Source organism: Acinonyx jubatus, chromosome A2 (genome assembly GCF_027475565.1).
Source record: "Acinonyx jubatus isolate Ajub_Pintada_27869175 chromosome A2, VMU_Ajub_asm_v1.0, whole genome shotgun sequence".
In the NCBI taxonomy this organism is placed as follows: domain Eukaryota; kingdom Metazoa; phylum Chordata; class Mammalia; order Carnivora; family Felidae; genus Acinonyx; species Acinonyx jubatus.
The window spans coordinates 119,651,513-119,676,331 of record NC_069383.1 but is presented as its reverse complement, the minus strand read 5'-3'; the positions used below and the strand labels follow the sequence as shown (position 1 = coordinate 119,676,331).

Below are 24,819 nucleotides of genomic sequence, written 5' to 3'. Positions count from 1 at the left end.
CTGCAGGCCTGAAGGCAGTGTCTTAAGATTGCTCCAGGAAGGGAAATCAGTGTTGACTATGGGGGCAGGAGGAGTGCGGCAGACAAGTCCCACCATGGCTCATCTCCTCAGAATGGGTGGAGGTGATGGGGATTCATTGGTTGAATGAATGATAATGAGAAAATGAGATCAAGAGGTTAATTTATTCCCCCAACCAAAGCACCGTGGTGATAATGGGAATATAACTGAAGGTATTTACTTCTCTTTGTGTGTAACCTGCTGGAGTGTCTGATTTCTATATTTAAGGTCACATGACAGGGTCTTCCTAGTTTCGTTAACAATGATTTTGAAATCAGAGCTTTTTGAAGCTGGTCAGAGAGATGATTTGTGGTGATAAAACTGTGTCTCAGGGCACACGATTCTGGTTCACCGTCTCCTGACTTCCTGTTGCATGTTTCCTCAGTAGCATTAAGGGTGCATCTATTCTGTGAGTTGAGTCTACTTACAGACACCATAGAAAGGGTCACTTATGAGATGGAAAGACTGTTGCCATACTGATCCACCTGAACTCGGCCCTGAATAAATGAGAGTTTCTAGCAGTTTTAGTTTCTAATGGATGTTTAGTTTTATTGCCCTTTTTCTCTTTTAAAATAAAGTACCTTTGTTTAATTTTAATTTTGTTTCTTTTTCAGTTCAAATCTGAACATCAATGATGTCCTAGGGAATTATTCATTGACTCTTGTTGATGCATTGGATACGCTTGCAGTAAGTGTGTAGGCTTGTTATTATTTTTGTAATTAATTAAGGCATTTTGGAGTTGCATACCCCTAGTTTCCACCATTGAGGGAATTCCAGGAAACCTGATATTCAAAATGTATTCATAGCTTTGATAGCCATTGTTTATTTTAATGACCTTAATGCTGAGAGCAAGAAAAGCATTCAGGGTTAAAGGGACGGAAATGTGATTCCCCTAAAAAAAATGGAGAAGAAAGTATGATTATTTTGAGGGAACATGTTTTTCTCCCAGTTTCCCACTGTTTTATTCCATAAAGGAGCAATGGAGCATTCCATTAAAGTTGACAGTTACTGTAGTTAAGATTTCAGAAGTAAAAGATAAGCTCAGGGTGGGTAGGGCCCCTGAGATAGCATTCAGCTACTTGGTCCCCTTGTGTGTGTCCTGGTCCCTGGTCCCAGCCCCTGCGTGAGACCCCTAGAAATGCTCCTCTCCTATGTGGAACTCTATAGTTTGTAGACACTCCCTACTCCACATTTGGGCTGCCAACTTGGGTGCCGCCTTCACCCCCCCCATCCCCTGTTTCCTTCGCGGAGTCTGGGGAACTGGAGCTTTTTGAGTAGATCTGCAGAAACACACTGAAAGCAGGATGGCACTGTGGCATGGTACTTAACCATTGGGCTGTGTCGTGTGCCTGGTCTGCTTCTTGGTTCTTTGCTTCCAAGAGGCTGTCTTCCAGAACAGTATGTTAAAACCTCCTTGATCAAGGTGATTTCACAACCTCTTTGCTCCTCGTCATTGTCCTGCACGGCTTTACCATTAGAGAATTCTTACCATAGTCGAGCCCAAATACTGCATTTAACAACGTACTCTTGTCTGTTTGGACGTCCCTGAGAAGAATTTAAAGCCGTCAGGGGTTAGAAGTGGGTCATGCTAGCTAAGTTTGCGTTACAGCTGCCCAGTGTCTTGCTGGCAAAAGAATCACCAGAACATGGGAAGAGCTTGAGTGATTGCTCTGCATCCTCACAGGCCCGGGGTCTGCGGGGACTGTGGGCTTTCATTCTGCCAGGCTGTGATTGCATAGCACTTTTGGTTTTCCAGTCTCTCTGGGGTTCTTGCTGCTGCGCTTCAGTCATCTGTCATCCATGATCACAACGTGCCCAGACAAGTATGCTCAGCCTAATTGGAATTAACTTGCCGCATATACCAGAGGCTGACTCAGACCATAGGCGTTGGTTAAAACAGAGTCCCAAAACTCAGATATGTTATGAAAGGCATAACATCTCTTCTCCCTGACCCCTCTTTTTTGGCCTGTTGTGTCTTTTTATCCTCCTGCTGTGCTCATTAAGTACAGAGACCTCATCTCTATTACTCATTGTCCTCTCCACACCTCATGTGTCTGATACATAGTAGGAGTGCAAATATGTGTTCAAAGAATGAATTCCTACAAAGCCAGCATTTCCCAACACCGTTTTCAAGGGTGTTTTCCCTGAAGGAAGAGTTGCTTTCTCAAACGAACTTGAGAAATTCTTCATGCCTGTCCTACTATTGGAGAACCACAACATACACCAGCCTTTCAGAGGCTCTGAGAAGTTCTTCAGTAAAGAAACTGTTTTAACTCTTTCTTTCCAACCCACATTTTCTTAAGCCCGAGTGAATGATTTCATAGCCTGCTTACTCTGTTCCGTAGCTGCCTAAAAGGGTAAATTAGAGTATGTAATTGAAAGTCACTGGCTTTCTTCACCATGCTCCACTTGATCTGAGATTGTATCAGCCTCTGCAGGTGCTAACAGATATTGTTGCTGGCGAACATCTGTAAGGAAACAAAGCCACTTCTGTGGTTTTCATTGTAGAATATCCGGTGTTGAGTGTGCTAGCACTTTAGGCTTATTTTTCAGGTGTTACTTCAGTTGAGGGTTTCTTGATCTCTTGCTAACATTTTAAATAGGCTCTAACAGATGTGCTATGGAAACATTCAGATGATAGCAATCCCCTGACCACTGACTGCAACTTGTGGCATTATTGCATAATCTTTTAAAAAGAAAGAACTAAAAGTCAGGAAAGAAACGCCTGTACTCGATCTGCCTGTTTACAGTGAAATAACAACGAAGAAGGGACAAAAAGATGAGCTGGACCAATAAATACTGGGAAGTACGGGACACTTGGAAGAAGTAGTATCTGGATGAAATTTTTTGTTTTCCCTTTGTGTGTGTGTGTCCTGATGATGTCCTTGTAGTACCAGGATTGTCCTGAATTTTTGAACAGGATGAAACCATTTTGGTTTAGTTAATCTGTAACATTTTATGCCCAATTTGCACTTCCTATAGGAGAGAGCAGCTTAGCATGAGATCATATTCATGAACCCAAAATAGAAATCGTAATTTTAGATCACTCTTTAAAAAGGACATGGAGCTGATTATTTGTTTGTTTGTGTGTTTTGGATGCCACTGGTTTTATGCTGTGCTCCAAAAGATAATGCTTCATGTTCTCAAAGCGTTTAGACATCTGGACAGCAGGCAACAAGTCCATTTTCCCCAATGTTTTGGTCTCCCGGGAGCCAAGCCCCAAGCTGCCGATTTATTTGAGGAGCACCGGGAGAGTTATATTTTTGTTTCTTCAGTTTTGGAATTTATTTTTACTCATGTTAAGAGTTTTAGGAACTCGGGCGCCTTGCTTGCTAAATCGGATCAGACCGAAGTTTGAGGGAGAGTGGAGTGGGAAAGTGAGGGCTACTCATGGTTCATGAGGAATTACTTCACAGTTTTACCATTCGGAGATCGGATTCTTGAGTTGCCATCTGTCATGGAATATGTTCTAGGAGACAACTGTGCTTTTTCTGCCTTTTGTGTTTCCACTCCTCCCGTGGGTGGCGAAACCCCGTGCAGACTTTTAGGCGAAGTGGTCCAGCTCCTGCCCTCTCGGAGCCTCGTTCCATTACAAGCTATGGTAATGGTTTGTGTTCCTCTTTTTAAAGATAATGGGAAATTCATCCGAGTTCCAGAAAGCAGTCAAGTTGGTGATCAACACAGTTTCATTTGACAAAGATTCCACCGTGCAAGTCTTCGAGGCCACAATAAGGTAAAATAGTATATAAGATGGATTGAAGACTTCTTTTGTAAGTGTGGAAGGAGAGAAATTCCTGCGAGGATTTCCCTGTGAGATCCAGGTAGAGAGTCGTTGGAGACCTTATGAGCCCTGTGTCCATCTTGCCTCTTCCTTTTGGGCTTTATCAACAGTGGGACCCTTGACATTTCAAAGTAATTACGTTTGGGGCTGAAGAGAAAGACTCACCTAAGCTTTAATGAGGGTGGGAGTTAGGTGTGCTTTTAATGTAGGTTTTTACTGTTGCACTTCATGTCTGTTTTCGTTTCCTTCCTTCGCAGTGTCCTAGGAAAACCCCTACATATTTCTGACGGAAATGAAAGTTTCCCATTTTACCTACCACCCACAGAGGACCGCTGCTTACCATTCGAGTGTATTTCCCCCTTTTCCCTCTTAATGCAACTCCCTCTTCTCTCTCCCTCCCCCGCTCCGTGTTCCACACTCCGATTTGTTTCTTGTCTCTTTTAGGTTGATATGTTGTGACTATTTTACTATTTCATTTAAACTTTTGGAAAATTATATTACTGCACACCATTCTAGATGTATCATTTATTTCAAGTTAAAGTTATAAAGCCGTTTGTGCCGAAACACGTCACGATGTACTTGAGATCATCGGAGTGGTACATGAATTCCTGGCTCTTAGGGACGTAGATCTCAGCTGGTGGCCGTCTGCCTCTGAGCAGGTCATTTTCTCCTCCTCACCTTCTTCTCTTCCTCACCTCACATCCTCACCAGAAGTTGGGTGATTTCTGAGCTGTTTGGCAGCCCAAACAGGGAAAGTGACTTAGTGTTTTTTGTTTTGCCCTTTCCTGTTTCTTAGATGGTTAATTGTGTTCCCCATGTGAGAGAAATCAAGAGTAATTGATTCATATTGAAAGGTAATGTTTATTCTGAGGACAGCTAGTATACTCTCTTCTGATGAGATGGCTGAGACTGCTAGCCATTAGTTTTTACTTTATGTGAGATTATTCTTGGAAGCCCCAGGTGAACGGTTCTCTTTCTCCCGGGCAGTAGTGTGGTTAACTAAGAATCGGTTATTTATTATTAGGTCTGAAAAGAACTTCAAGAAACCATTAAATTCAGTTTCTCTGATTCTCGGCCGCTCTGAATTCACGAGGGATTTGAGGCTGCTTCTGTCCCTTGGAACTGGATTGTGTGCATTGACGAGCAACATGATTTTATTATTTTTGTGTTCTTGTCATCTTGTCTTCTAGGGTCCTAGGAAGCCTCCTTTCTGCCCACAGAATAATAACTGACTCCAAGCAGCCCTTTGGTGACATGACAATTAAGGATTATGATAATGAATTGTTGCACATGGCTCATGACCTGGCTGTGCGGCTCCTCCCTGCTTTTGAAAACACCAAGACAGGAATCCCCTATCCTCGGGTAGGTAGACTAGTTTGATGTTTCAGCATCTTCCTGAATTGAAACTCTTTTAAAAAAAAAAATTATATTTATTTATTTTTGAGAGAGAGGGAGAGACAGAGCATGAGCAGGGGAGGGGCCGAGGGAGAGGAAGACACAGAATCTGAAACAGGCTTCTGGCTCCGAGCTGTCAGCACAGAGGCCGATGCGGCGCACGAACTCATAGACCGTGAGATCATGACCTTAGCTGAAGTCGGACACTCAGCCGACTGAGCCACCCAGGCGCCCCTAAAACTCTCTTTTGATTATTTTATTTGGAGAAAGGAGGGAGGTGATGTGGAAGAGGAAAGCTGTGTCCTAGAGAGAATTTGGCCCTAAATGCGATGTAAATGTTTTCTAGTTTGTTCAGCATTTACTGAGCATCTACCGTGTGCCAGGCACACAGTGACATACCTGATCTTTCTCTTAAAGAACTTAATGTTCCTGTGCTCAGTGTTCTTAAATTCTTCTGCATGTGAGGTTTATATCCCCTGCTACAGAATAGCATGGGGAATTTGTCTTTCTTTCTGACTTGAGTACATGTCCCCAAAGACTCTGATGTGTATATTGTAAGGATCCTGGTGAATGTTCTTTGGAGTGCTTCACATGGATCTTTCAAATAAAAGCCTGCACAGCCCAACAAGTTAGCTGCTGATTTACATGCAAGATCTGGAATGAGATTATATGCTTGTGGCACCCGATTTGCTGAGCCCAGAACTCCCTTGGGAATTGAGTCAGCCTTTGACGTAACCAGCAGAGAATTGCCAGACCACAGAGCCTCAGGGATGAAACAGGCTGTCACATTCTCCCTGTGTCTCCTTTCTCTCCTAGTCTGCAATTTGTTTATGTTTGCTGAGCAGGGGTGAGTTCCTAGTAGGTCACTTAAACTTTGTAAGGGGTTCCACAGCAGAGCTTTGTTTCTAATGCCAAAGCCTGGTGCCCTGTAACCATGAAGAGAACCCACTGGAAAGAGACGGGTTAGTGAATAGCATTGTGACGATGCCCCTAAGACTTACTAAAACAAGGTGGTGGTGTTCTTATGGTCTTGTAGGTGTGACCTGGAAAGTGGTGAGCTGAGTCACACTGCAACAAGTTTGGGTCATTGGTGGAGTCTGGTGGCTGGGACCTGGCCTTTTGGCCCTGGAGGGTTCCTCAAGTTTTGCCACAAATCCTTTGTCTCTTCCTGTCCCCAGGTGAACCTGAAGACTGGTGTTCCTCCCGACAGCAATAATGAGACCTGCACAGCAGGAGCTGGTTCCCTCCTGGTGGAATTTGGGATTCTGAGCCGACTCCTGGGGGATTCTACATTTGAGTGGGTGGCCAGACGTGCTGTGAAAGCCCTTTGGAACCTGCGGAGCAATGATACAGGATTATTAGGTGTGGTGGCACCTTCTCAGGCCATTGGGACTGTGTACCTATGACCCCCTTTCCTTCCCTCTTCTCTGGGGCTCTCTCCCCTCTCCACTCCTTCTGTCTTGCACCACGAATCTGACAAATGACTCCTCAGAAAGACCGGCCCTCTGTGTCTGCTGTATCGGTTTCTCTGTGGGACTTTCTGCTTAGAGGAAGGCTGTAACATTCAATGGGAAAGAATCATGCTTTTGCTGTTTGAGGGTTCCCTTCTGATTTGAATCCTTTGGCAATTCCACTTGAAGATAATTGTTAATGGAAATGCTGTAAGAACTGCCTCTAAGGCAGATTATATTGTTTCAATCTAAATAGAGGGATTTAGAGTTACTGGTAGAGTGGCTTTCTCCTTTAAAAAAAATCTAGGCACATGGTAGGAGGTTGAAAGGCCAGATTAAACTTATATTAGGTGTTTTGGTTTTTTTTTTTCCTCCTTTGGGAATGTTTGGTCAAGATGTTATTTGAAAAATTATGGGGCCGCCTGGCTGGCTCAGTTTGTTGAGCATCTGACCCTTGATTTTGGCTCAGGTCATGATCTTAACAGGCTGGGGAGTTTGAGTTCCACTTTGGGTTCCTTGCTGACAGTGTGGAGCCTGCTCGGGGTTCGTTCTCTCTTTCTCTCTCTCCCCTTCTCCTCCCCCCCTCCCTTCCCCCACTCATGCTCGCATTTGTGCATGCACACACTCTCAAAATAAGTAAATAAACTTAAAAAAAAATTATTATAGGGGTGCCTGGCTGACTTAGTAGAGTGTGTGACTCGATCTCAAGGTTGTAGGTTTGAGCCCCACGTTTGGTGTAGAGATTATTTAACAATAAAATCTTTAAAAAAATTATTATGGAACGTTTCAAACATGCAGTCATAGGGAGAAAGTGTAATGAATTATAATTACCTATGGACTCATCATTCATTCTCAGTAAGTAATAGTTCTTGCTAATTCAGTATTTTATTTTAAACTGTCTTATACTGAGAAAATTTTTTTGTGTCATTGAGAAGTAACTTGATTGCTTCTCCTAGAGCCATGCAATGTCATTCCAAGAGCACTACTTTTTATTTTTATTTATTCCCCCAACCTTTTTTAAATTTCAATTTTAGTTAGTTAACATGCAGTGCAATATTGCTTTTAGGAGTAGAATTCAGTGACTCATCACTTACATAGAACACCCTGTGCTCATCATAAGTGCCCTCCTTAGTGTCCATCGCCCAATTAGCCCATCCCTTACCTACTTCCGTGCAGCAATCCTCAGTTGGTTCTCTGTATTTAAGAGTCTCTTGTGGTTTGTCTCCCTCTCTTCTCTCCCTGCCCTTGCCATATGTTCATCTGTTTTGTTTCTTGAATTCCACTATGAGTGAAATCATATGGTATTTGTCTTTCTCTGACTGACTTATTTCACTTAGCATAATACAGTCTCCCTCTCTCTCTCCGTATATATGTATATGTGTATGTGTGTATATATATAGACATGCACATACCACATCTTCTTTATCCATTTATCAGTCAGTGGACATTTGGGCTCTCTCCACAATTTGGCTATTGCTGATAGTGCTCCTATAAACATCGGGGTGCATGTATCCCTTTGAAGGAGCATTTTTGTATCCTTTGGGTAAATACCTAATAAGAGCACTCCTTTTTAAAAATGATTTTTTAAAAGTAATCTGTATGCCTAGCTTGGGGATTGAACTCATGACCCCGAGGTCAAGAGTTGCACGCTTCACTGACTGAGCCAGCGAGGTGCCCTAAAAGTGATTTTTGATTATTCCTTAAGTTCTGAAATGTATTTATGAATTTGTTGTATTTAACAACAGTGGTAGAAATAAAGTTGCCCAAATTGTCACCCTACCACCAGATGATTGGCCGGTGTCAGCACAAATTGTCACCTTTTAAATTTCCCATAGGTCCTTTCAGCCTGGCATTTGTAAGGTTTATATACCTTCAACTTAAAATATAAATAAACATTTTATTCTGCCTCACATTTGGCAGTTCAGGTGTTTTCAAATTGTTGCCTTGTGTTTATAGCTACTGTCTTTAAAATCTACATCTAGTTCATTAACTCTTCCTGTGTTGGACACTTGGATTCTTTCTGTTTTTTCTTTTTTTCCCCCCATTTTACAGTTAATGTAAATCATACAATTCATAATTCTTGAAAACAACATAATACTTTTATTTAGAAACATTTTTTTTTCATTAAGGATAAATTCCCAGGAATGGCAGTACTGAGTCAAAGGCTTTGAACACTCATTTGGTATTTGAAATGCACTGTTAATCTGGAAAGGCAAAATGACAAACTTATTTTTCTTTTGCCTTCAATGTTTTCCCCATTTTTGTGCCAGTGTTTAAACACTGTATTTTCAGAAAGATCTCCTGGCTGCCTGTGCCGCTGCTGGGACCAATAAAACTGTGAGGGCCACACGTTCATTCCTTCCCTTTTCTGCCAAGGATGAGGGTGTTGAAGCACATGGGGCTGGAGGAGAAGGGCACCCTGGAGAGGGAGCCGCCCCAGGATAATTGGGCCCTGTGGGCTTCGTTTGTTTTTGCAGGCAACGTGGTGAACATTCAGACGGGCCACTGGGTCGGAAAGCAGAGCGGCTTGGGTGCTGGACTGGACTCCTTCTATGAATACCTCTTGAAGTCTTACATTCTCTTTGGAGAAAAAGAAGACCTAGAAATGTTTAATGCTGCATATCGGAGTATTCAGAACTACTTAAGAAGAGGGTGTGTGTCCCTGACATCTGTTCTCTTGCTCTATGAAACAAATAGAATGCATTCAGAAACTCCCCTACTTTTCTCAGCATGAATTTACGGGGTCTTTTGGTCTCTGCCTCAGTCGTGCACTTCCTGGCTGTTGGTCAGACATTCGAGGGCGAAGACCTCTGTTGGCTTTCTACTGTGCCATAATAATTACCCCGGAACTTAGTGGCTTAGAACAATAAACATTAGCCCACACAGTTTCTGAGGGTCTGGGAGCCAAGAGCCACGGGGTGGATCTGGGGTCTCACAAGATTGTCATCTGGCTATTGGCAGGGACTGTAGCCGTGTCAAGGCTCGGTCGGGGCTGGAGGACCCACTTCTGGGCTCACTCTGGTGGTTGGCAGGCTTCCATTCCTCACTGGCTGTTGGCTCACAGCTCCTTGCCACATGGACCTCTTTGTAGACAGGTCTATGGCAGCTGGCTTCCCCCAGAGTGAGTGATCTGAGAGAGAAAGACCTAAAGTGTGCTTTCATGACCTAATTTTGGAATGACAAACCAACACTTCCATCCAGCTCTGTAGGTCCTACAGACCAACTCTCATACAGTGTGGGAGGGAACCTTTGTGACTGCCAGGTCACGGGATCTTTGGGGCCATCGTGGAAACTGGCTGCCACAGGGAGTGACATTATGCCTGTGTTTCACTGTGGCTCTAATTGCAGATAGAGCTGTAATACAGGACAATTACTGAGTTATTTTGGTTCTTTTACTTTCCAAAGAATTGTTAGGATTGGTCTTTATCCCTAACGAGAGGAAGGACAATTATGAACCCCCCTCCCCCACCCGTTTGTTTCAAACACCGTTATTTGCTACTATCCAGTTGTACAATCAGGAGGGCGGAAGAGAAGTGCTGTTTGAAGCTTCTACCCCGGGCTTCTACCCCGATGTCACCTCACTCCCTTAGGTCTTTCTTTGTATGCTTTTGTATATTAAGTGTCCAGTGCAAGTGATAGCTACTGGGTTGGTGCATGCTAGGATTTTCTTAGACCCATAAGAAAGCTGTTGTAGGAATGCATAAGCTGTTGTAGGAAGGCATTACGTGAGTGCTGTGTTTTAGTAAGAGGCCACTTTGCCAGGGTTCAGTCCTTTTTGCTTTTTGAAGTCCCAAAGTAAATTGAGAAATAATCCGTGAGTGTCTTGCTCTGATGTGATCTTCCAGGCCGCTGGTGTAGGACCTCATTAGAGAAGAGACTGTGTGTGTGTGTAGAAGTAACTAGGCCTCCCCACTCAGGTCAAATCCAACAAAGACCCATGCCGTATGCCACATTACGTGGTGGTATTCTTAAGCCTGAATATCAAATGCTTTCTGCAATATAGAGTGAAATCCCCGGTAAGTTACACTGGCTGACTTTGGAACTTCTTTCCTATGGCACCTGTTACTTTCTGCTAGATCCTGGTATGGACAGGTAGAGGCAGTTGATTCCCAAAGGTTTAAAGAATGAGGTAGGGGAACATGTTAACGTTGATTCCATTTGAGGTAAAGGCTGCTGGAGTAGGGCTGGAGCTCTGTCAGCAATCTCTCTTTTCACCTTTGACCGCTCTGCTTGGGTCACCAGTCGGGAAGCCTGTAACGAAGGAGAAGGAGACCCCCCGCTCTACGTCAATGTGAACATGTTCAGTGGGCAGCTGATGAACACTTGGATCGACTCGCTACAGGCTTTCTTCCCCGGCTTGCAGGTGTGTTGCGAGGAAAAAGCAATCATTTTTTCTTTCTTTCTTTTATTCTTTTCTTTTTATTCTGTTCTTTTTATGATACCAGAGCATTCTCTGGCTCCTCCGGATTTGGGAGCTTATTAGCACAATATGTCTTGATTATTCTGTTTGTGAGATTAGTCCCCAGAATGTTGAACAGAGCCACAGGAAGCAAGCACAAACCATGGTAAAAAAGTAACCGTATGTGATTTTTGGATCATCTGTCTCTTAATTGTTTATTCTTTGTTCATTGGTACAGTTAACCTGCTGTCCTGTGCAGTTCACATCAGTTTGGTGTTGATGGTCACATAGGGAGGGCATCCTTTTCTCTGGGCTGCTACTTTCGGGTTGGTTTAGTCTCCACCTGTGTTTGTAGGACAGATGAGAACTGGTGGGCAGAGGGAGAGCCCAGGGCCTCTGTGTTCTGCCTTGCCACGCTGAGAAAAGTGTCTTAGCCTAGTGACCTGTGTCTGCTCCTCAGGTTCTGATAGGAGATGTGGAAGATGCCATCTGCCTCCATGCCTTTTACTACGCCATATGGAAACGCTACGGGGCCCTCCCTGAGAGGTATAACTGGCAGCTACAGGCCCCTGACGTGCTCTTCTACCCGCTGAGACCGGAGTTAGTGGAATCTACGTATCTACTGTACCAGGTACTAGGCTTTGTTGACCAGTAGTTTGTGTTTAAATGCTAGCAGGACTCGTAGCAGTTGGGTTTTAGCACACATTTACTTATTGGTGGAGAATTGTGCTCTTCATAGTGACTCTGATACAGCAACTGCCTGACCGTGGGCTTGTCAGTGTTCCACGTGGTCATGGTCCCACAGGACAGAGAAGGCATCTGTGGCCACACGCATCGTTGAGTCTAACCTTCTGCAAAGCTGAGCATGCCCGTACCATAGGACTTTTCTCTCACGCCCTCAAACATTAGAGAGGATTTAGTACTTGGTGTTTACCGGATCTGTTTGGCCAGATAACTCTTTTTTGGGCTACAGTTCTGTACTCATGCACGGTGGAACCCTGGTCTGTGTAATAATTATTCAGACAAAAGGAATTCTTATTCTTGGTAAAGGGAATCCTCTGGGATTCATCTGAATGCCTATTTTTGTTTAACGCTTAAAAAAAAGTATAGCATTCATTTTTCCATGCAATTCAGTGCCAGAGGGAATGTCACTTTAACTGTGAGGTCTGCCCTGCAGGCTGAGGCAGGTATTTGTCTGTCTGTGCACACGGAGCATCTGCACGTGTTCACAGGTCCTGCAGCTTTCTACAAAGATGGCCTTCAGTGCACTTCAGTAGACCTGTAATAGACGCCCACGGTGGGCAAGCCCTCACAAGAAGATACTTAGTTTCATGACTTCTGAGAGTAGGATTAAGACTCTGGTTTAGATTTATTAAAATAATAATAATAATAATAACGCTAAAGCCTTGCCCTTTGCTTCTAGATGAAAAAAGGGAGAAATGCTATGAACCTGGTCATAGTCCTTGAGTGTAAAGAGAGCCCTCGTGAGTTTTAAATGACCTCTCAGACAAGGAAGAGATAGCCTCTGAGCTGGCTTCTCTGACCTGGGTGGGCGGTCAGGCTGCACGTGCTGTGAGGAAGTCATGCCTCGAACCGCTCGAGTCCTCCTCCTAAGCTGCCTGAGTCCTCCCCCTAAGCTTAGGTCTTTTGCCTCTGGGTTTACACCTCTTGATTTCTGTCCTTGCGTCTTTCCTGTTTTCAGCTTCTTCCTCGCGTTGCCTGTTCTCTCAGAATCCACAGAAATGTCTGGCTTCGTGTCCCTGCCTTCTGAGCCATCTCCCTGTCCTCCCCTTACGCGCAGCCTGCTACCTTCCTAGCGGTTTGCATTTGCTGCTGCAGGTTGGCACTGGGCACGACTTAAAGGCGATCCCTAACTTTTAAACCGTCTGTGGGGTACAGGTCTCATCTTCTCAGAGAATTGTCTTCCTAAAGAAACCATCTGCAAGCATGTGACAGCAGAGTAAGGAGCCCCAGGGACTAGGTTCTCAGGGCAGCTGGAGAGCAAAGTGTGGGGGCCTCCTGTGTGAAAGCCTTCTTGTTCCTGTTAGCTTTTCCCGGGAAGGCCCTAAGTGGATTGGGGGCAAGATCCTGCTTCCCTGGGCCTGCATCTTAAGTTGCTAGAGAGTTCCGAGGCAAGATAGAATTAGATTGGTTCTCCCAAGTGGTACTGTCCGTGAGGCAGCATTTCTGATCACGACGGGGATCAGGGGCGCCCAAGCAGGGTATTGGTCTGCCCTCAGACAGATTGTCTTAGCCCTGGTTAAGGTGAAACACATTGTAGATGCACTTTGACGTGAGCAATGGAACACCTTAGTCCTGTTACATTTGCGACCCTTCCAGATAAAGTGAGCTGGGCGCTGCACCTGCTTTTGGCCAGTGACTCACCTGCTCGGGAGATTCCTGCAGTCGCTGTGATGTTTGTTGATGGCATGTTTTCCAGGCCCTTGCTGGATCACATTCTCTCGTGTTCTCTCTAGGCAACCAAGAATCCCTTCTACCTCCATGTAGGAATGGATATCCTGCAGAGTCTGGAAAAGTACACAAAAGTCAAGTTAGTTTTCTAAGTTCCTTCCTTTTTTCTGGCCCTTTTGATTTATTTTCAGTCGTTTTGGGGAAATATTTCACTTTGCACTTTAATTTATAAAACAGGTCAGTACTGTTCTGTAGGGAAATTGCCTATTGTTTGTGTGGCAGGACTGGTCCATTATAATGGGAATTACTTTTTATTACCTTTTTTTTTCCCCGTAAGGTTCCAGCAGACTATGTATGTTCTTGTTAGTAATTTATTTTCCCTAGTTATACAAATACATGTGCTAAAAATTTTAGGGAGTACAGAAAACATGGAGGTAGAATATTATCACTGTATTCTCCACGTGCAGATAACCACAGTCCACATTTAAGTGTATATACTTTTTTATATATTTATATGCATAATGTGTTTATGTGTGTGTATATAAAAAATCTCTATATTTCAGTTTTGTGACCTGCCTTTTCACCTAGCAGTATAAGTATTTTCTTACAAAATAGTATTTTAGACTGTCCAATGATAAGTCAGTTCTACAGGTACTGGGACAAAAAAAATTTCATTCAGTCCTAAATTTGCTGCCTGTCATTTTCTTGGTGTCACATTAAGCACTTGGCATGTCCCATCCACCACCCCCACTCTCTCTTCCCCCTACACCTAACCTGATGATTTAGCAGCCAAGCCACATTTTAATGAATTTGCAAATAATTTCTGGGCTAAAAAAAGGATACCTCTTCAACCTAACCTAATTTGCTTTTCGTATGGCATTTGATAATTTGGTTGATTACTCCAAATTACTATTTTTGCTTTTCAAATCAATAAGCAAGTAGGAAGGAGCAGAGGCAGGACTAACTGGAAAATTGTTTTGTAGGTGTGGGTATGCTACGTTGCATCACGTCATAGATAAATCCAAAGAGGACCGGATGGAGAGCTTCTTTCTCAGCGAGACCTGTAAATACTTGTACTTGGTATGTGTGTTACAGGGTTATAACCAAGAAATGTTTTTTTTTTTTTTTTTAATGTTTATTTATTTATTTTGAAAGAGAGAGAGAGCAGGGGAGGGGCAGAGAGAGCAGGAGAGAGAGAATCCCAAACAAGCCCCGTGCTGCCAGTGCAGAGCCCGAAATCAAGAGTCTGGGGCTTAACCCCAGGTGCCCCAAGCCAGGAAATGTCGATCACTGCTTGGAGCAAGCATTCATTCAGAGTTCTGTCCAAGCACATACTCCCTGGGCACTGCTCCGGGCTGCACATGTGCTGGCCTGGGGACACAGTACTCTGCACACAAGAGCATATTGCCGTCCTCCACCCTGGTTTCCAATGCTGTGGTGCTTGGGACAGGTTCCCACGAGGACAAGAGCAGTGTCTGTAGCTCTTACGTCTCTCGATGTGTGTGAGTTTGGCCAAGACCCCCAGCCCGGCTGGCTCTCTGTCCACACACACATACTCTCGTGTGTGCGGAGAGTGACAGAATCACGGGCCCTGGAAGAAACCTTGAAGGGGTCATCTTGTCAGCGTTCATTCTTCCCCTCACGGGAGCTGCTGTCTTTGTGGAGAGGCAGGTGTGACTTGCCTGGATTTTCGGGGTGACTGCATGGCGGAGCAGAGGCTTCAGGCCCGGTCCTGACTCCTTCTTCAGTGCTCTTCCCCCTTCCCTGCTCTCCTTCTGCTCACACGCATGGTGGTGGTGTGTGTGGGTACCTACCTACTGTCCTGCCTTGCCTGCCACTCTACTTACTGTGGCTGCATACCAAAGGCTGCTTCCTCAGGGCACAGAGTGTCAGGGTCCCCGGTGGGGAAACAGTGAGGGGGCCGACATTCAAAGGTAATCGAGCAGTGGTGATAGGCTGTGTTATTGAGGCCGCTGGTTCCCAGGCCCCGGGGCCAGCTGGATCAGAATCACCCTGGGGCCCTTGTTAAAATTACAGCCCTGTTGAATCAGAATCTTTACATTTTAGATTCAGAAGTGGGCTCAAGAATCTGTAATTTTGACAAGTGGCTTGTGATTCTGCACAAAGCCAGGGTTTGGACCTTCCAGTCTAATCTGGTGTGACTTCACAGAAGACTGCAGAGGGGGCGTGTCCACTAGCAGGCCACATGGCCCATGGCATGATGGCTGTCCTGCTGTCAGACCCCCGTGGGGGCCTAGGTCTCCCTGTCAGAGCACGCCTTGGACTTGGAGCCAGGCCGGCCGCTGCAGGCTGATGGGAGCCCTGCACGCATCCCTGTCCAGCAGCCATTGGTGCGTGGGGTGTGCACTAGAGTGAGTGAGGGAGATCCCCTAGGCCATTCTAGAGGAAAGAGCTCAGGGTCTGGGGCCAGAAAACCTAGGCCTACCACACTCTTCCTTAGCTGAGGAAACAGACCAGCCATGCTGAGTCTTTCCTTATCTGTAGAATACTTCAGGTGACTGTAAGGTTTCTTATGTCACAGAGATTCCTGTTCTGAGAGTTGGCTCATTTAGCATTTAGTGGACACCTGCCTTCTCCACCCACCGACCTGTCCCCTCTTCGGTTAGGTGTTCTTTCTGGACACTCCTGCTGCACGCCTCCTGTTGAAGGAGGGCACTGCCCTGTGTGCCTCTGTCCTCAGGGTCTGGCCCATGCCAGAAGCAATGGGATGGTGGTACAGGGTCAGGCTCTGTGCCACACCCTGCGATAGGGTGAAGGCGTGTGCCTCCTCCCTTCCAGCATTTTCCGGTTAGGGCCTAGGTGTGTGTGAGGTGGGTGGTGGTTCTAGAATTCCAGTGTCAGAACTCTCAGGGGAGCCTTGGAGGGGAGATCATCCTGAGAGCTTTTACAGACTATGCAAGTTTGGGTCTCGTCCCTCAGATTTCTCAGTCTTTAGGTCTGAGCAGGGTGGGATGGGATGGGAGACATTCAGGCATTTGGGTTTAAACAAAACTGGTGATTCTGTTTGCAGCCAGAATTGGGAACCACCTTTTCACCCATTTGTTGCTGAAAAGCCTGAGGACCCAGCAAATTCTGCTCCCTGAGTAGTCTGGGACACTGTGTCTGGAGTTAGTTCCCAAAGTGCTACAGTTACATTTCTTTTCTTTTCTTTTCTTTTCTTTTTTTCCTTTCCCACCAGCTATTTGATGAGGAGAATCCAGTCCACAAATCTGGAACCAAATACATGTTTACAACTGAGGGACACATTGTATCTGTGGACAAACATCTTCGGGAATCACCCTGGAAGGAATTCTTTTCTGAAGACGGAGGGCAGAACCAAGAGGGAAAGTCTGTGCACAGGCCTAAATCTCCTGAGTTAAAAGTCATCAATTCCAGCTCCAATGTAAGTGGCTTTCTCCAGTGGTGGTTTCTGTGCGGAAGAGGAGAAAATAATACAAATTGGTCATTTAGAGTCCCTGACAGAAGATTGGTGGCACACTGAGACTGGGTCATCTGAGAAGAGTTTCACGAAAGACCCTTAAGGTAGATAGTGTAGATAGCGTCAGGGTGCAGGGAACCATGGGAGCAGTGCCTCATTGTCCTAGCTGCAGGGGCTCGTGGCTTCAGGAACCGGGGTGGGGAGAGGCGTGCTGGAGGGGGCAGTCTCCTGGCAGAAGCCATATTCCGAGCTGGCCTCAGTGACCTTGCAGGAAGGGAGCCAGCGGAGTAAACACTGACCATTGTGCTTCCTTCTAATCTGCTGGAGCCCCTCCTTGGCTGTGTGCACCAGAAGGCAGAGGCCACTGCGACCTTTCGACCTCTGGGTATAATCTGCCAGCTTGGCCTCTGGCACCAGAGCAGGATGGGAAAGGAGAGTGATTTGGAAGGACAAAAGGAAGAGATCCAGCCAAATCACTGAGCAGCAGGGGAGGGAAAAAACGCAGTCATCAGTCATCCTGATTTTTAGTGAAATGCTCTTTGAGGTGCAGAAGAACCCAGTTTCGTTTAAAGTAGGGTTTCACTAAGCATGCCTCCCTCCATCATCCTGGTAAGTACTGGGAAAGATTTGGAAATGAGTCCTGGAGTTTCTGGTAGGAGTCCTAGGTTAGTTGTGTTGGTTTGAAGCATATAGGATGGTTTGTAAGTGAGGATGCGGAAAGAGGCATCAGTCGAAATACCAAACCACGTTACCCCACGGTGCAGTGGATGCCACCTGTCTTTCCAGAAAAAGCCTCTATTGTCAAGACCCCTACCACCCAGCCCCACACTGCCTTGGTGAGGGACACCCCTTCATCCCAGGCTCCTTAATGGTCCTGCTGAAGGTCTTTGCCATCAGTCTGTGAACTGTGTGGACAGCCCAGCACAGAAGTGAGTCCCCCAAATCTCTGTAAGGCTGTGGAGTATAGATTAGGTGAATACGGGCCTAATTGAGAAGGAAAGGGGAGCAGGAGAGTTAGGAGGACAGAGATATTAATAAGTCACCTTTTGCATGTAATGCTTACCGTTGCCCAGGCCCCTTTTCCAGGTGGTCGTGTGGGTGAATTTCTCACAGCAGCCTTGTGAGGTTAGGTGCTTGGTATCCCCACTCGACAAGTGGAGAAAGGGAGGCACAGAGAGATTCAGGTTGCGAGGTGGAGGCAGGAGATGGACTGGAAGGAGACTCATCTGTTGGCGCATCCCAGGGGCCCCAGTGGGCTCCCCGCCCCGGGTGTTTGTCACTAAGGCACCGCGTGCGTGAAGTGCTGGTGAAACAGAGAGGAGCTAATCTCCCAGGGAAGATAAAAATAGGCTTCATCATGGAGGCTGCTTTTCAGAAGTTCCTAGAAGGGTGAGGAGAAGCTTCCCAGGAAGGGGTGTTCAGGCAGCAGGAATAGCACCTACAGATGCCTGGCTGGGGAGCTTTGGGACCCACTGAAGGGCCTGCTGGCCTTGATCTCATGAGGATGGGGAGTAGGGCATGGGGGAGTCAAGTTCAGAGCAGTGAGTGGGAGTGTGTGTCTTTGGGGACAAGTGTGTAATGAACGGATGTTTGCAGACAAATGTGTTTGGTTTACAGACTCGCACCTCATTTGAGGGGGTAAAAAGCTCTCTCAAGCATTTAGGTTTTAGCTGTGGATCCAAGAACCATAAACTCAGAAAAACCACCCACAGCTGACTTGAACAACGCAGGTCTGAACTGCATGCGGGTGTTTTTTGATAAATAACGGTGCAGTCCTGCAAGTGTATTTTCTCTTCCTTATGGTTTTCCTAGTAACATTTTCTATCCTGTAGCTTATTTTAATGTAAGAATGGAGTATGTAATACACACACCATACAAAATTCGTGTTCATTGACTGTTGTTACCAGTAAGGCTTCCAGTCAACCATGGGCTGTTGGTTGGTAGGGAAGCAGAAGTTACATGTGGGTTTTTGACCGCTCTGGGGGGCCGTGCCCCAAGCCCTGCAATGTTCAAGGGCCAGTTGTGTTTCCAAATAGCCGAGGTGTTTTCTGAAATTCTGGGTGGATTAAATGAAGGCCCCAAGGGGATGAACTTTTCGTCCCGGTCACTCTGCCCTTGGGCACATGTCCTTTAGCTGCCCTGAGTCTCCATTTCTTCACTTGGGAAGACATTAAATTATATCAGTGGTCCTCACCTGGTGTGGTTTTCTCCTCACAGAGGAGGTTTTCTCCTCTGTTCAATGGAACAGAGTCTGGAGACAATCTTGGTTGTCACACTGGGGGAGCAGGGGCTTGGGGGCGTCTAGCGGGAGACAGCAGGGACGCTGCTAACCATCCCGCGGCGCACAAGATGGCCCCCATGACAACGGTGTGCAGATTGACAAACCCTGGTTTAGGTCATCCACCTGCATTTCCCGGGCAATTAATACCTGGATTTTTAATTCCAAGTTGACAGTTTTCTTCTTCTGTTTTCTTCCTAGTGCAATCGTGTTCCTGATGAGAGGAGATACTCCCTGCCCTTAAAGAGCATCTACATGAGACAGATTGACCAGATGGTTGGCCTGATTTGAGGTGCTCTCCTCCGTGTGGCCGCATCGGAAACTGGACGTAAACAGCTGAACCCAGGCCATGCCGAGATACGTTCTGAAGTGGAAGTGGGTGGCAGTCTGGCCGTCCACGACGGTGTTGGCATTTCTGGCTGGCTCCGCACACACGTCTAGCAGAATCGTGCATACGCTATGTTTCTCTTCTGTTCAATAAAACGCCCTGTTTTTCTTAAGGATATAATTGGAAGTAAGAAGGTACACAGAAGTTGGCTTCCTATGACATGCTGATTTCCTAAGCACAGTGTGGATGGGGCATCTTTGGATGGATCTTCCTAGCCTCACCCTTTGGAATCCAACGAGTGTGTTCCCGTCTCCGGCACTTGTGACTGCAGTATTGCTACCTCTCTGTTAGAGGACTGTGAATGAAATTTCCGTGCAAAGGGCCTGAGGTTCATCCCTATTTATTGCATTTTGTTATCCTTTCTCTCTCTCACTAGATAATTGGGCTCTCCCTCCACCTATGATTTGGGATCACATGGGGGAAAACCCCCGAGTTATTCATTTGCATCCCCAGTAATCTTCACAGTGTTACGAGTTAATTGCTTATGAATAACTTTGACCTGAATTTCAAAAGGCAGTCTCTTAAGTTGTCACAAGGCTAGATCTTTTGGACGGTGTATTACATTTATTTTGAACTTACCTGAGGAGCTCCTGTAGTTCCATAACCAGGTGCCTTTTAGGGGGAGAGAAATACCTAAGAATGTCTGAGCTTCCCTCTGTGTTGTATATACTAACCAAGGATTCTCAGTTCTGACCGTGTTTGGGTTAGAATTGTGTTTTGTTTTTGTTTTCTGTGTCTAGTGCCAATTAGCTAAGTCAGGGAGGAAGAAATGATCAGATGACTCTCTGCCCCCTTGAGCCGTTTCTCTGTGTAACACAGGCGTTAGATTAGTGCCTTATTCGATTTTGGTGGGGGCTGCTGGTCGTCACAGCTGCTGGCACGCTTGTAACAGGCTTGTTTTGTATTGCCACATGGTGGGACCACAGTGAAAGGGGGATGGGATGAGTATTACGAAGACTGGAAAATTCTTGGCCGGTCCTTGACTTTCAGCCTGATATTTTTAAGCAAACCTACATTAGGAGGAAGTTGTGCTCAAACGCCTTCTTTGTTGTTGTTTTCTTAGCCAGAACAGAAGTATCTGTCTTTGAACTTACACTGAATACTCATACGAAGCAGAGGTGGATTTGAACCCTCAGCCTGGCTTTGTGTAACATCTGAGGTTGAAATGAACCCCAGTAGAAAGGCTGGGAAGTCTCTTGAACACCTCCACCCTCACCTGTCATGTTGTGCACCTGTCCCTGCTTGCACACTTCCAACGATTTCCCGTTCATCTTTTTAAAACTAGAAGTGTGGTCTAAGCCATTGCATATCAATCAAAGGGAAAGATTTTATTCCTTCTTGAAAATTTAAGTGTTACTGTTTTTTTTGTTTTTTTTTTTTTTTTAAGACAGAATTCAGTTCTTGGAGATTTTTAAAAAAAGGATTTTCAGTAATAAATGTGTCACCTCTACCTTTTAAATATTTACTATGCAAATTGTTTTAAAGTAAACACAATCAAATGCTTCTGTCTTAACTTTTTTCTTCTTTTCAGAGGCATTCTCTTTATCGACCTTGTCTTATCTACTGAATAGAAAATTTTCTTTGAGAATATATTTTAATTGTTTTCTTTGACTCAGTCAAATCAAAATGCCGCGTTTACAGACACATGTGCACACAGGCCCGAGCGTCCCTGTAGCTCTTCTCCAGGCACATTGACGTGGGACTATAAATGGCCCATTTGGGAGGATGGGGCACATCAGGGAGGAAAGTGGGTCCTCCATGCATCCGCCCTCTCTCGTGGCCTTGCTGGGTTCCCTCTCCAGCTTCTGTGACAACATTGATGTGTGGCATTCTGACATCACCCTCTCCTCCAGGCCCTTAACCTGTCACCTGCTCTGGTGTTGCAGCCCCCTCGTGCTCAGGAATGGGGATGTGTGCCTGAGTGCTGCTGATGTACCCCAGGGGCTGGAGGCGGCCCGGGAGGTGTCTTGCACGGAGTCAAGACCCTCTTGCCTTTTGGGCACTGCCTTGTACCAGTTGGCGAGCCTGAGGGTGAGCGACATACTGTGGACTCATCCTGGTGGTTGAGCTCACAGACTGCCCGGTCCAGAGTGATGCTGCCTAGTCCGTGCTCTGTGGGGCTACATGCAGATGAGCACCTAGTGCCAGCCACGAAACGAAGGTTCTTTGAGCCAACTTCAAAACTTGCTCGTGTTCTGGTTGGAGATCAGAATGTCCATAGCTGTGTTACATCTTGCAGGGCTTTTGCTGTGTCTTTTATTCTGTGTCGCAGGATATGGGGTAGAGAAAGGCGGAGGGGGGAGTGCTTTGCCCCAGGACTGCCCTGATTCTGAATGGATGCCATCCTTTGGAACAGCTGTGGGCCTGCATCAACCTCAAGTTCCCCTGTGTAGCCAGGGTCTAGAGTCTGCTCTGGTCGACGTGAGGAAGATGGTCTTAACAGAACTGCTGTAGAAAGCTGCCTGGTAGTTAGGCTGGGTGGAGTCTGAATCGCCTCCCACAAAGTTCTAAATCGGTACAGGGCAGGCTCAGTGTGACAGGGAACTCTCATTTCCTGAGGAGTAGGTGACGAAGGAAGTCTGGCTTACAGTTGCGCTGGCTTTTGTGAAGAACCAGCTTCCATTTGCACATCTGTCCTGCCGTTAGTTCCACCGGAACTTGGTCTGTGCGATTGAATCCCAGGTTCTCAGGCCGTCCCGGATCGGGGCGGGGGCACACACACGTCACTGAAGTCGTTGTTGTTCATGCACCAAGGTGGTGTCTGTGCAGGTGAATTTTAGAGGAGGGTCTGTATACAATCTGAGGGCCTGAACCTGTTTCCCTCACCTTCTGTCCCCTCCCCGACCAAAGAAAGCCTCTTAGCTATTTTCTTAGCTTAGTTTACTGAATGATTGCAGACAGTCATCCTTTGCTTTGGATCTTGTGGAATTAGCATCAGACATCCTTTTCTTCTTTCTGGAGGGCTCCGGGGGTCTTTCCCTTTTGACACTTTCAAACTGAATGGTGAAAAGGTAGGGTGCATGATTGCTCTAACCAGAGTGCCTGAGCAGGGACTTCTGAAGAAAATCTTGGTCTTTCCTTTTCCGTTCCCAGACATCCAGTTCCTTCTCTAGTGCCTGTTCCCTGCAGGGCAGGGACCCTTGTGAAAGAGAGAGGGTGGGCTGGCTGGGTTGTGTGTCCCCAGGTTTTGCAGGGCTCAGGGTTCTGTTCCTGCTTGAGTTTGGACGTGACTCCGGGAAAATGTACCTGTGGAGCTTCCTGATTCCTTACCCCCTTTCCTTCTTTCTGAGAGGCAGAGAAATACTATTTTTTAAAAGGTATTTTGTTTTAGTTTTAAATAGCAAAACACAAGCTGCATTTTTATTTATTATGCACAAGAAAGGTAAATCTGTTTTTACAAAAAAATCTGGAGTTGGAAACTCTGGGAAAACCAATTAAAACATACACATGCTTCTCTCTCTGTAATGTGCAATATGCTTTGCAACTATAGATGATATTTTATGTTTAATCTGTAAATAAGAAATGTATTTAAATTAAGAGGGAGCTTTTTGTAAAAGGACCAAATGTTCTTTTATAAATGTACTAAGAAATATCTTGTTCTTAGAAATTTATTAGGATTTTTATGAATAATTTTTATTAAAAGATTCTTTTTTTTTTTTGAATTGTCTTTTTGTTTCTCCTTTATAAACTCACACATACACATTACATGCAGGACAAACCAGGGGGGAAACCCTTTAAAAGGAAACCATAAAGCCAGATGATAACTTTATTTTGTGTGTTTTTTGTTTTTCACAGCTGAGCCCTGACTAATACCACTCTGTTTTTGTCTGTCACACGTTCCATTTACCTGTCCTTCCCATGTGGGCGAGAGCCACACGTAATGATTTTTGTCCTGTCTCTGCCCTCCTCTCTGCATTAGCCTCCTTTGTCCCAGCCACTGACCTGTTCTCAGTTCTCATTGCCGTTTATCTGAGTCTTTCTACGTTCTGGAACCAAGTCTCTGTTATCTTAAGGCAATTCATTCCTGCTGGCCTCCTACAGGTTGAGGTGGGGTAATGGCACATGCGGTCAATGTGGGGGCAGCGGTCTGCGGAAGGCATGAGCCAGGAGGGTTTCAGCAGGACGGCCCCCATCCCTGTAGCTACCTGAGTCGCGATGGGGTCTGGAAGGAGATCGTTGGTTCTGCCCTGTGCTACCTTGGTGTCCCGCCTTTGTGGCTGGGCAATTCTGACGGTGCTTTTAAAAACCTCTGCGTTGTAACAAGGAGAGGAAGCACCTTGCTGATATTAAAGCACACCGCCTTCGTACACGTTGGTGGTGGTTGTGTCTTTGAAGTCTCTTGGGTTTGTCACCCTCTTGACAAGGCCAGGTGGGGCCCCTATGCCAAAGGTGCAGCTGAATGGCCTTGATGGTGGAAGCACCCGTGCCCTTGGTCAGCGGTGGCACGTGGGAGCATCCTGTCTAGACACTGCCGGAGAGCATCAGGGCCGAGAGTGGACTCTGGACCCACGCTGCAGGAGGTGTGGACCTGACTCCGCCGATGAGCCTTGTGCCCGGTTGTACAAGGTCCACAATCTTGCTGGGCCTCAGTGTGCCCATCCGTTATATGGAATGACAACAACAGTCCATATGTACAGGGTGGATTGAGTGGATTCATATGTGTAGCATGCTTAAGATGGCACCTGGCACCCAGGACGCCCTGCCTGTGCACTTCCTAAGGTTATGGTCGGGTTGGATTTGATACCCAGGAGAAGTTGTAGGATTATTACCCCAACCCTAAGGAGGGATAAGAACTTGGACTGGCATGAAGAGGCCTGGGCCAGAGCCTTGGCCTGTCCTTCTGGATTAGCAGCTTGAGTCAGGGTCTCACACTGTTTACTCGTTTGTAAAACCAGGGGCGCCTGGGTGGCTCAGTCGGTTGAGTGTCCAACTTCGGCTCAGGTCGTGATCTCAAGGTTCATGAGTTGGAGTCCTGCGTGGGGCTCTGTGCTCACAGCTTGAAGCCTGGAGCCTGCTTTGGATTCTGTCGCTCTCTGCCCCTCCCCCACTCATGCTCTGTCACTCTCTGTCTCTCCCTCTCTCTGTCTCTCTCTCAAATACAAATAAACATTTTAAAAAAAACAACAAAAAAAAACCCCCAGATTCTAGCACCTTAACTCCTGGTGTTCTTGTGAGAGCAGAATGAGCTACGTTTTAGCAAAGCCTGTTAGGTGCCAGCT

At 46.0% G+C, this 24,819-nt stretch overlaps 1 protein-coding gene across 1 annotated transcript in view; it reads left to right on the top strand.

Moving 5' to 3' along the window:
- Positions 1–23,258, top strand: part of EDEM1 (ER degradation enhancing alpha-mannosidase like protein 1) — a 29,724-nt gene extending 6,466 nt beyond the window's left edge. Inside the window, exons 2-12 of the mRNA XM_015076705.3 lie at positions 672–744; positions 3,687–3,790; positions 5,029–5,200; positions 6,412–6,595; positions 9,162–9,336; positions 10,927–11,047; positions 11,544–11,714; positions 13,561–13,634; positions 14,479–14,575; positions 16,695–16,898; positions 19,414–23,258. Of these exons, the coding sequence (XP_014932191.2) occupies positions 672–744; positions 3,687–3,790; positions 5,029–5,200; positions 6,412–6,595; positions 9,162–9,336; positions 10,927–11,047; positions 11,544–11,714; positions 13,561–13,634; positions 14,479–14,575; positions 16,695–16,898; positions 19,414–19,503 (1,465 nt within the window). The 3' untranslated portion in view covers positions 19,504–23,258. The remainder of the gene's footprint in view (positions 1–671; positions 745–3,686; positions 3,791–5,028; positions 5,201–6,411; positions 6,596–9,161; positions 9,337–10,926; positions 11,048–11,543; positions 11,715–13,560; positions 13,635–14,478; positions 14,576–16,694; positions 16,899–19,413) is intronic.
- The last annotated feature ends 1,561 nt before the right edge of the window (positions 23,259–24,819 follow it).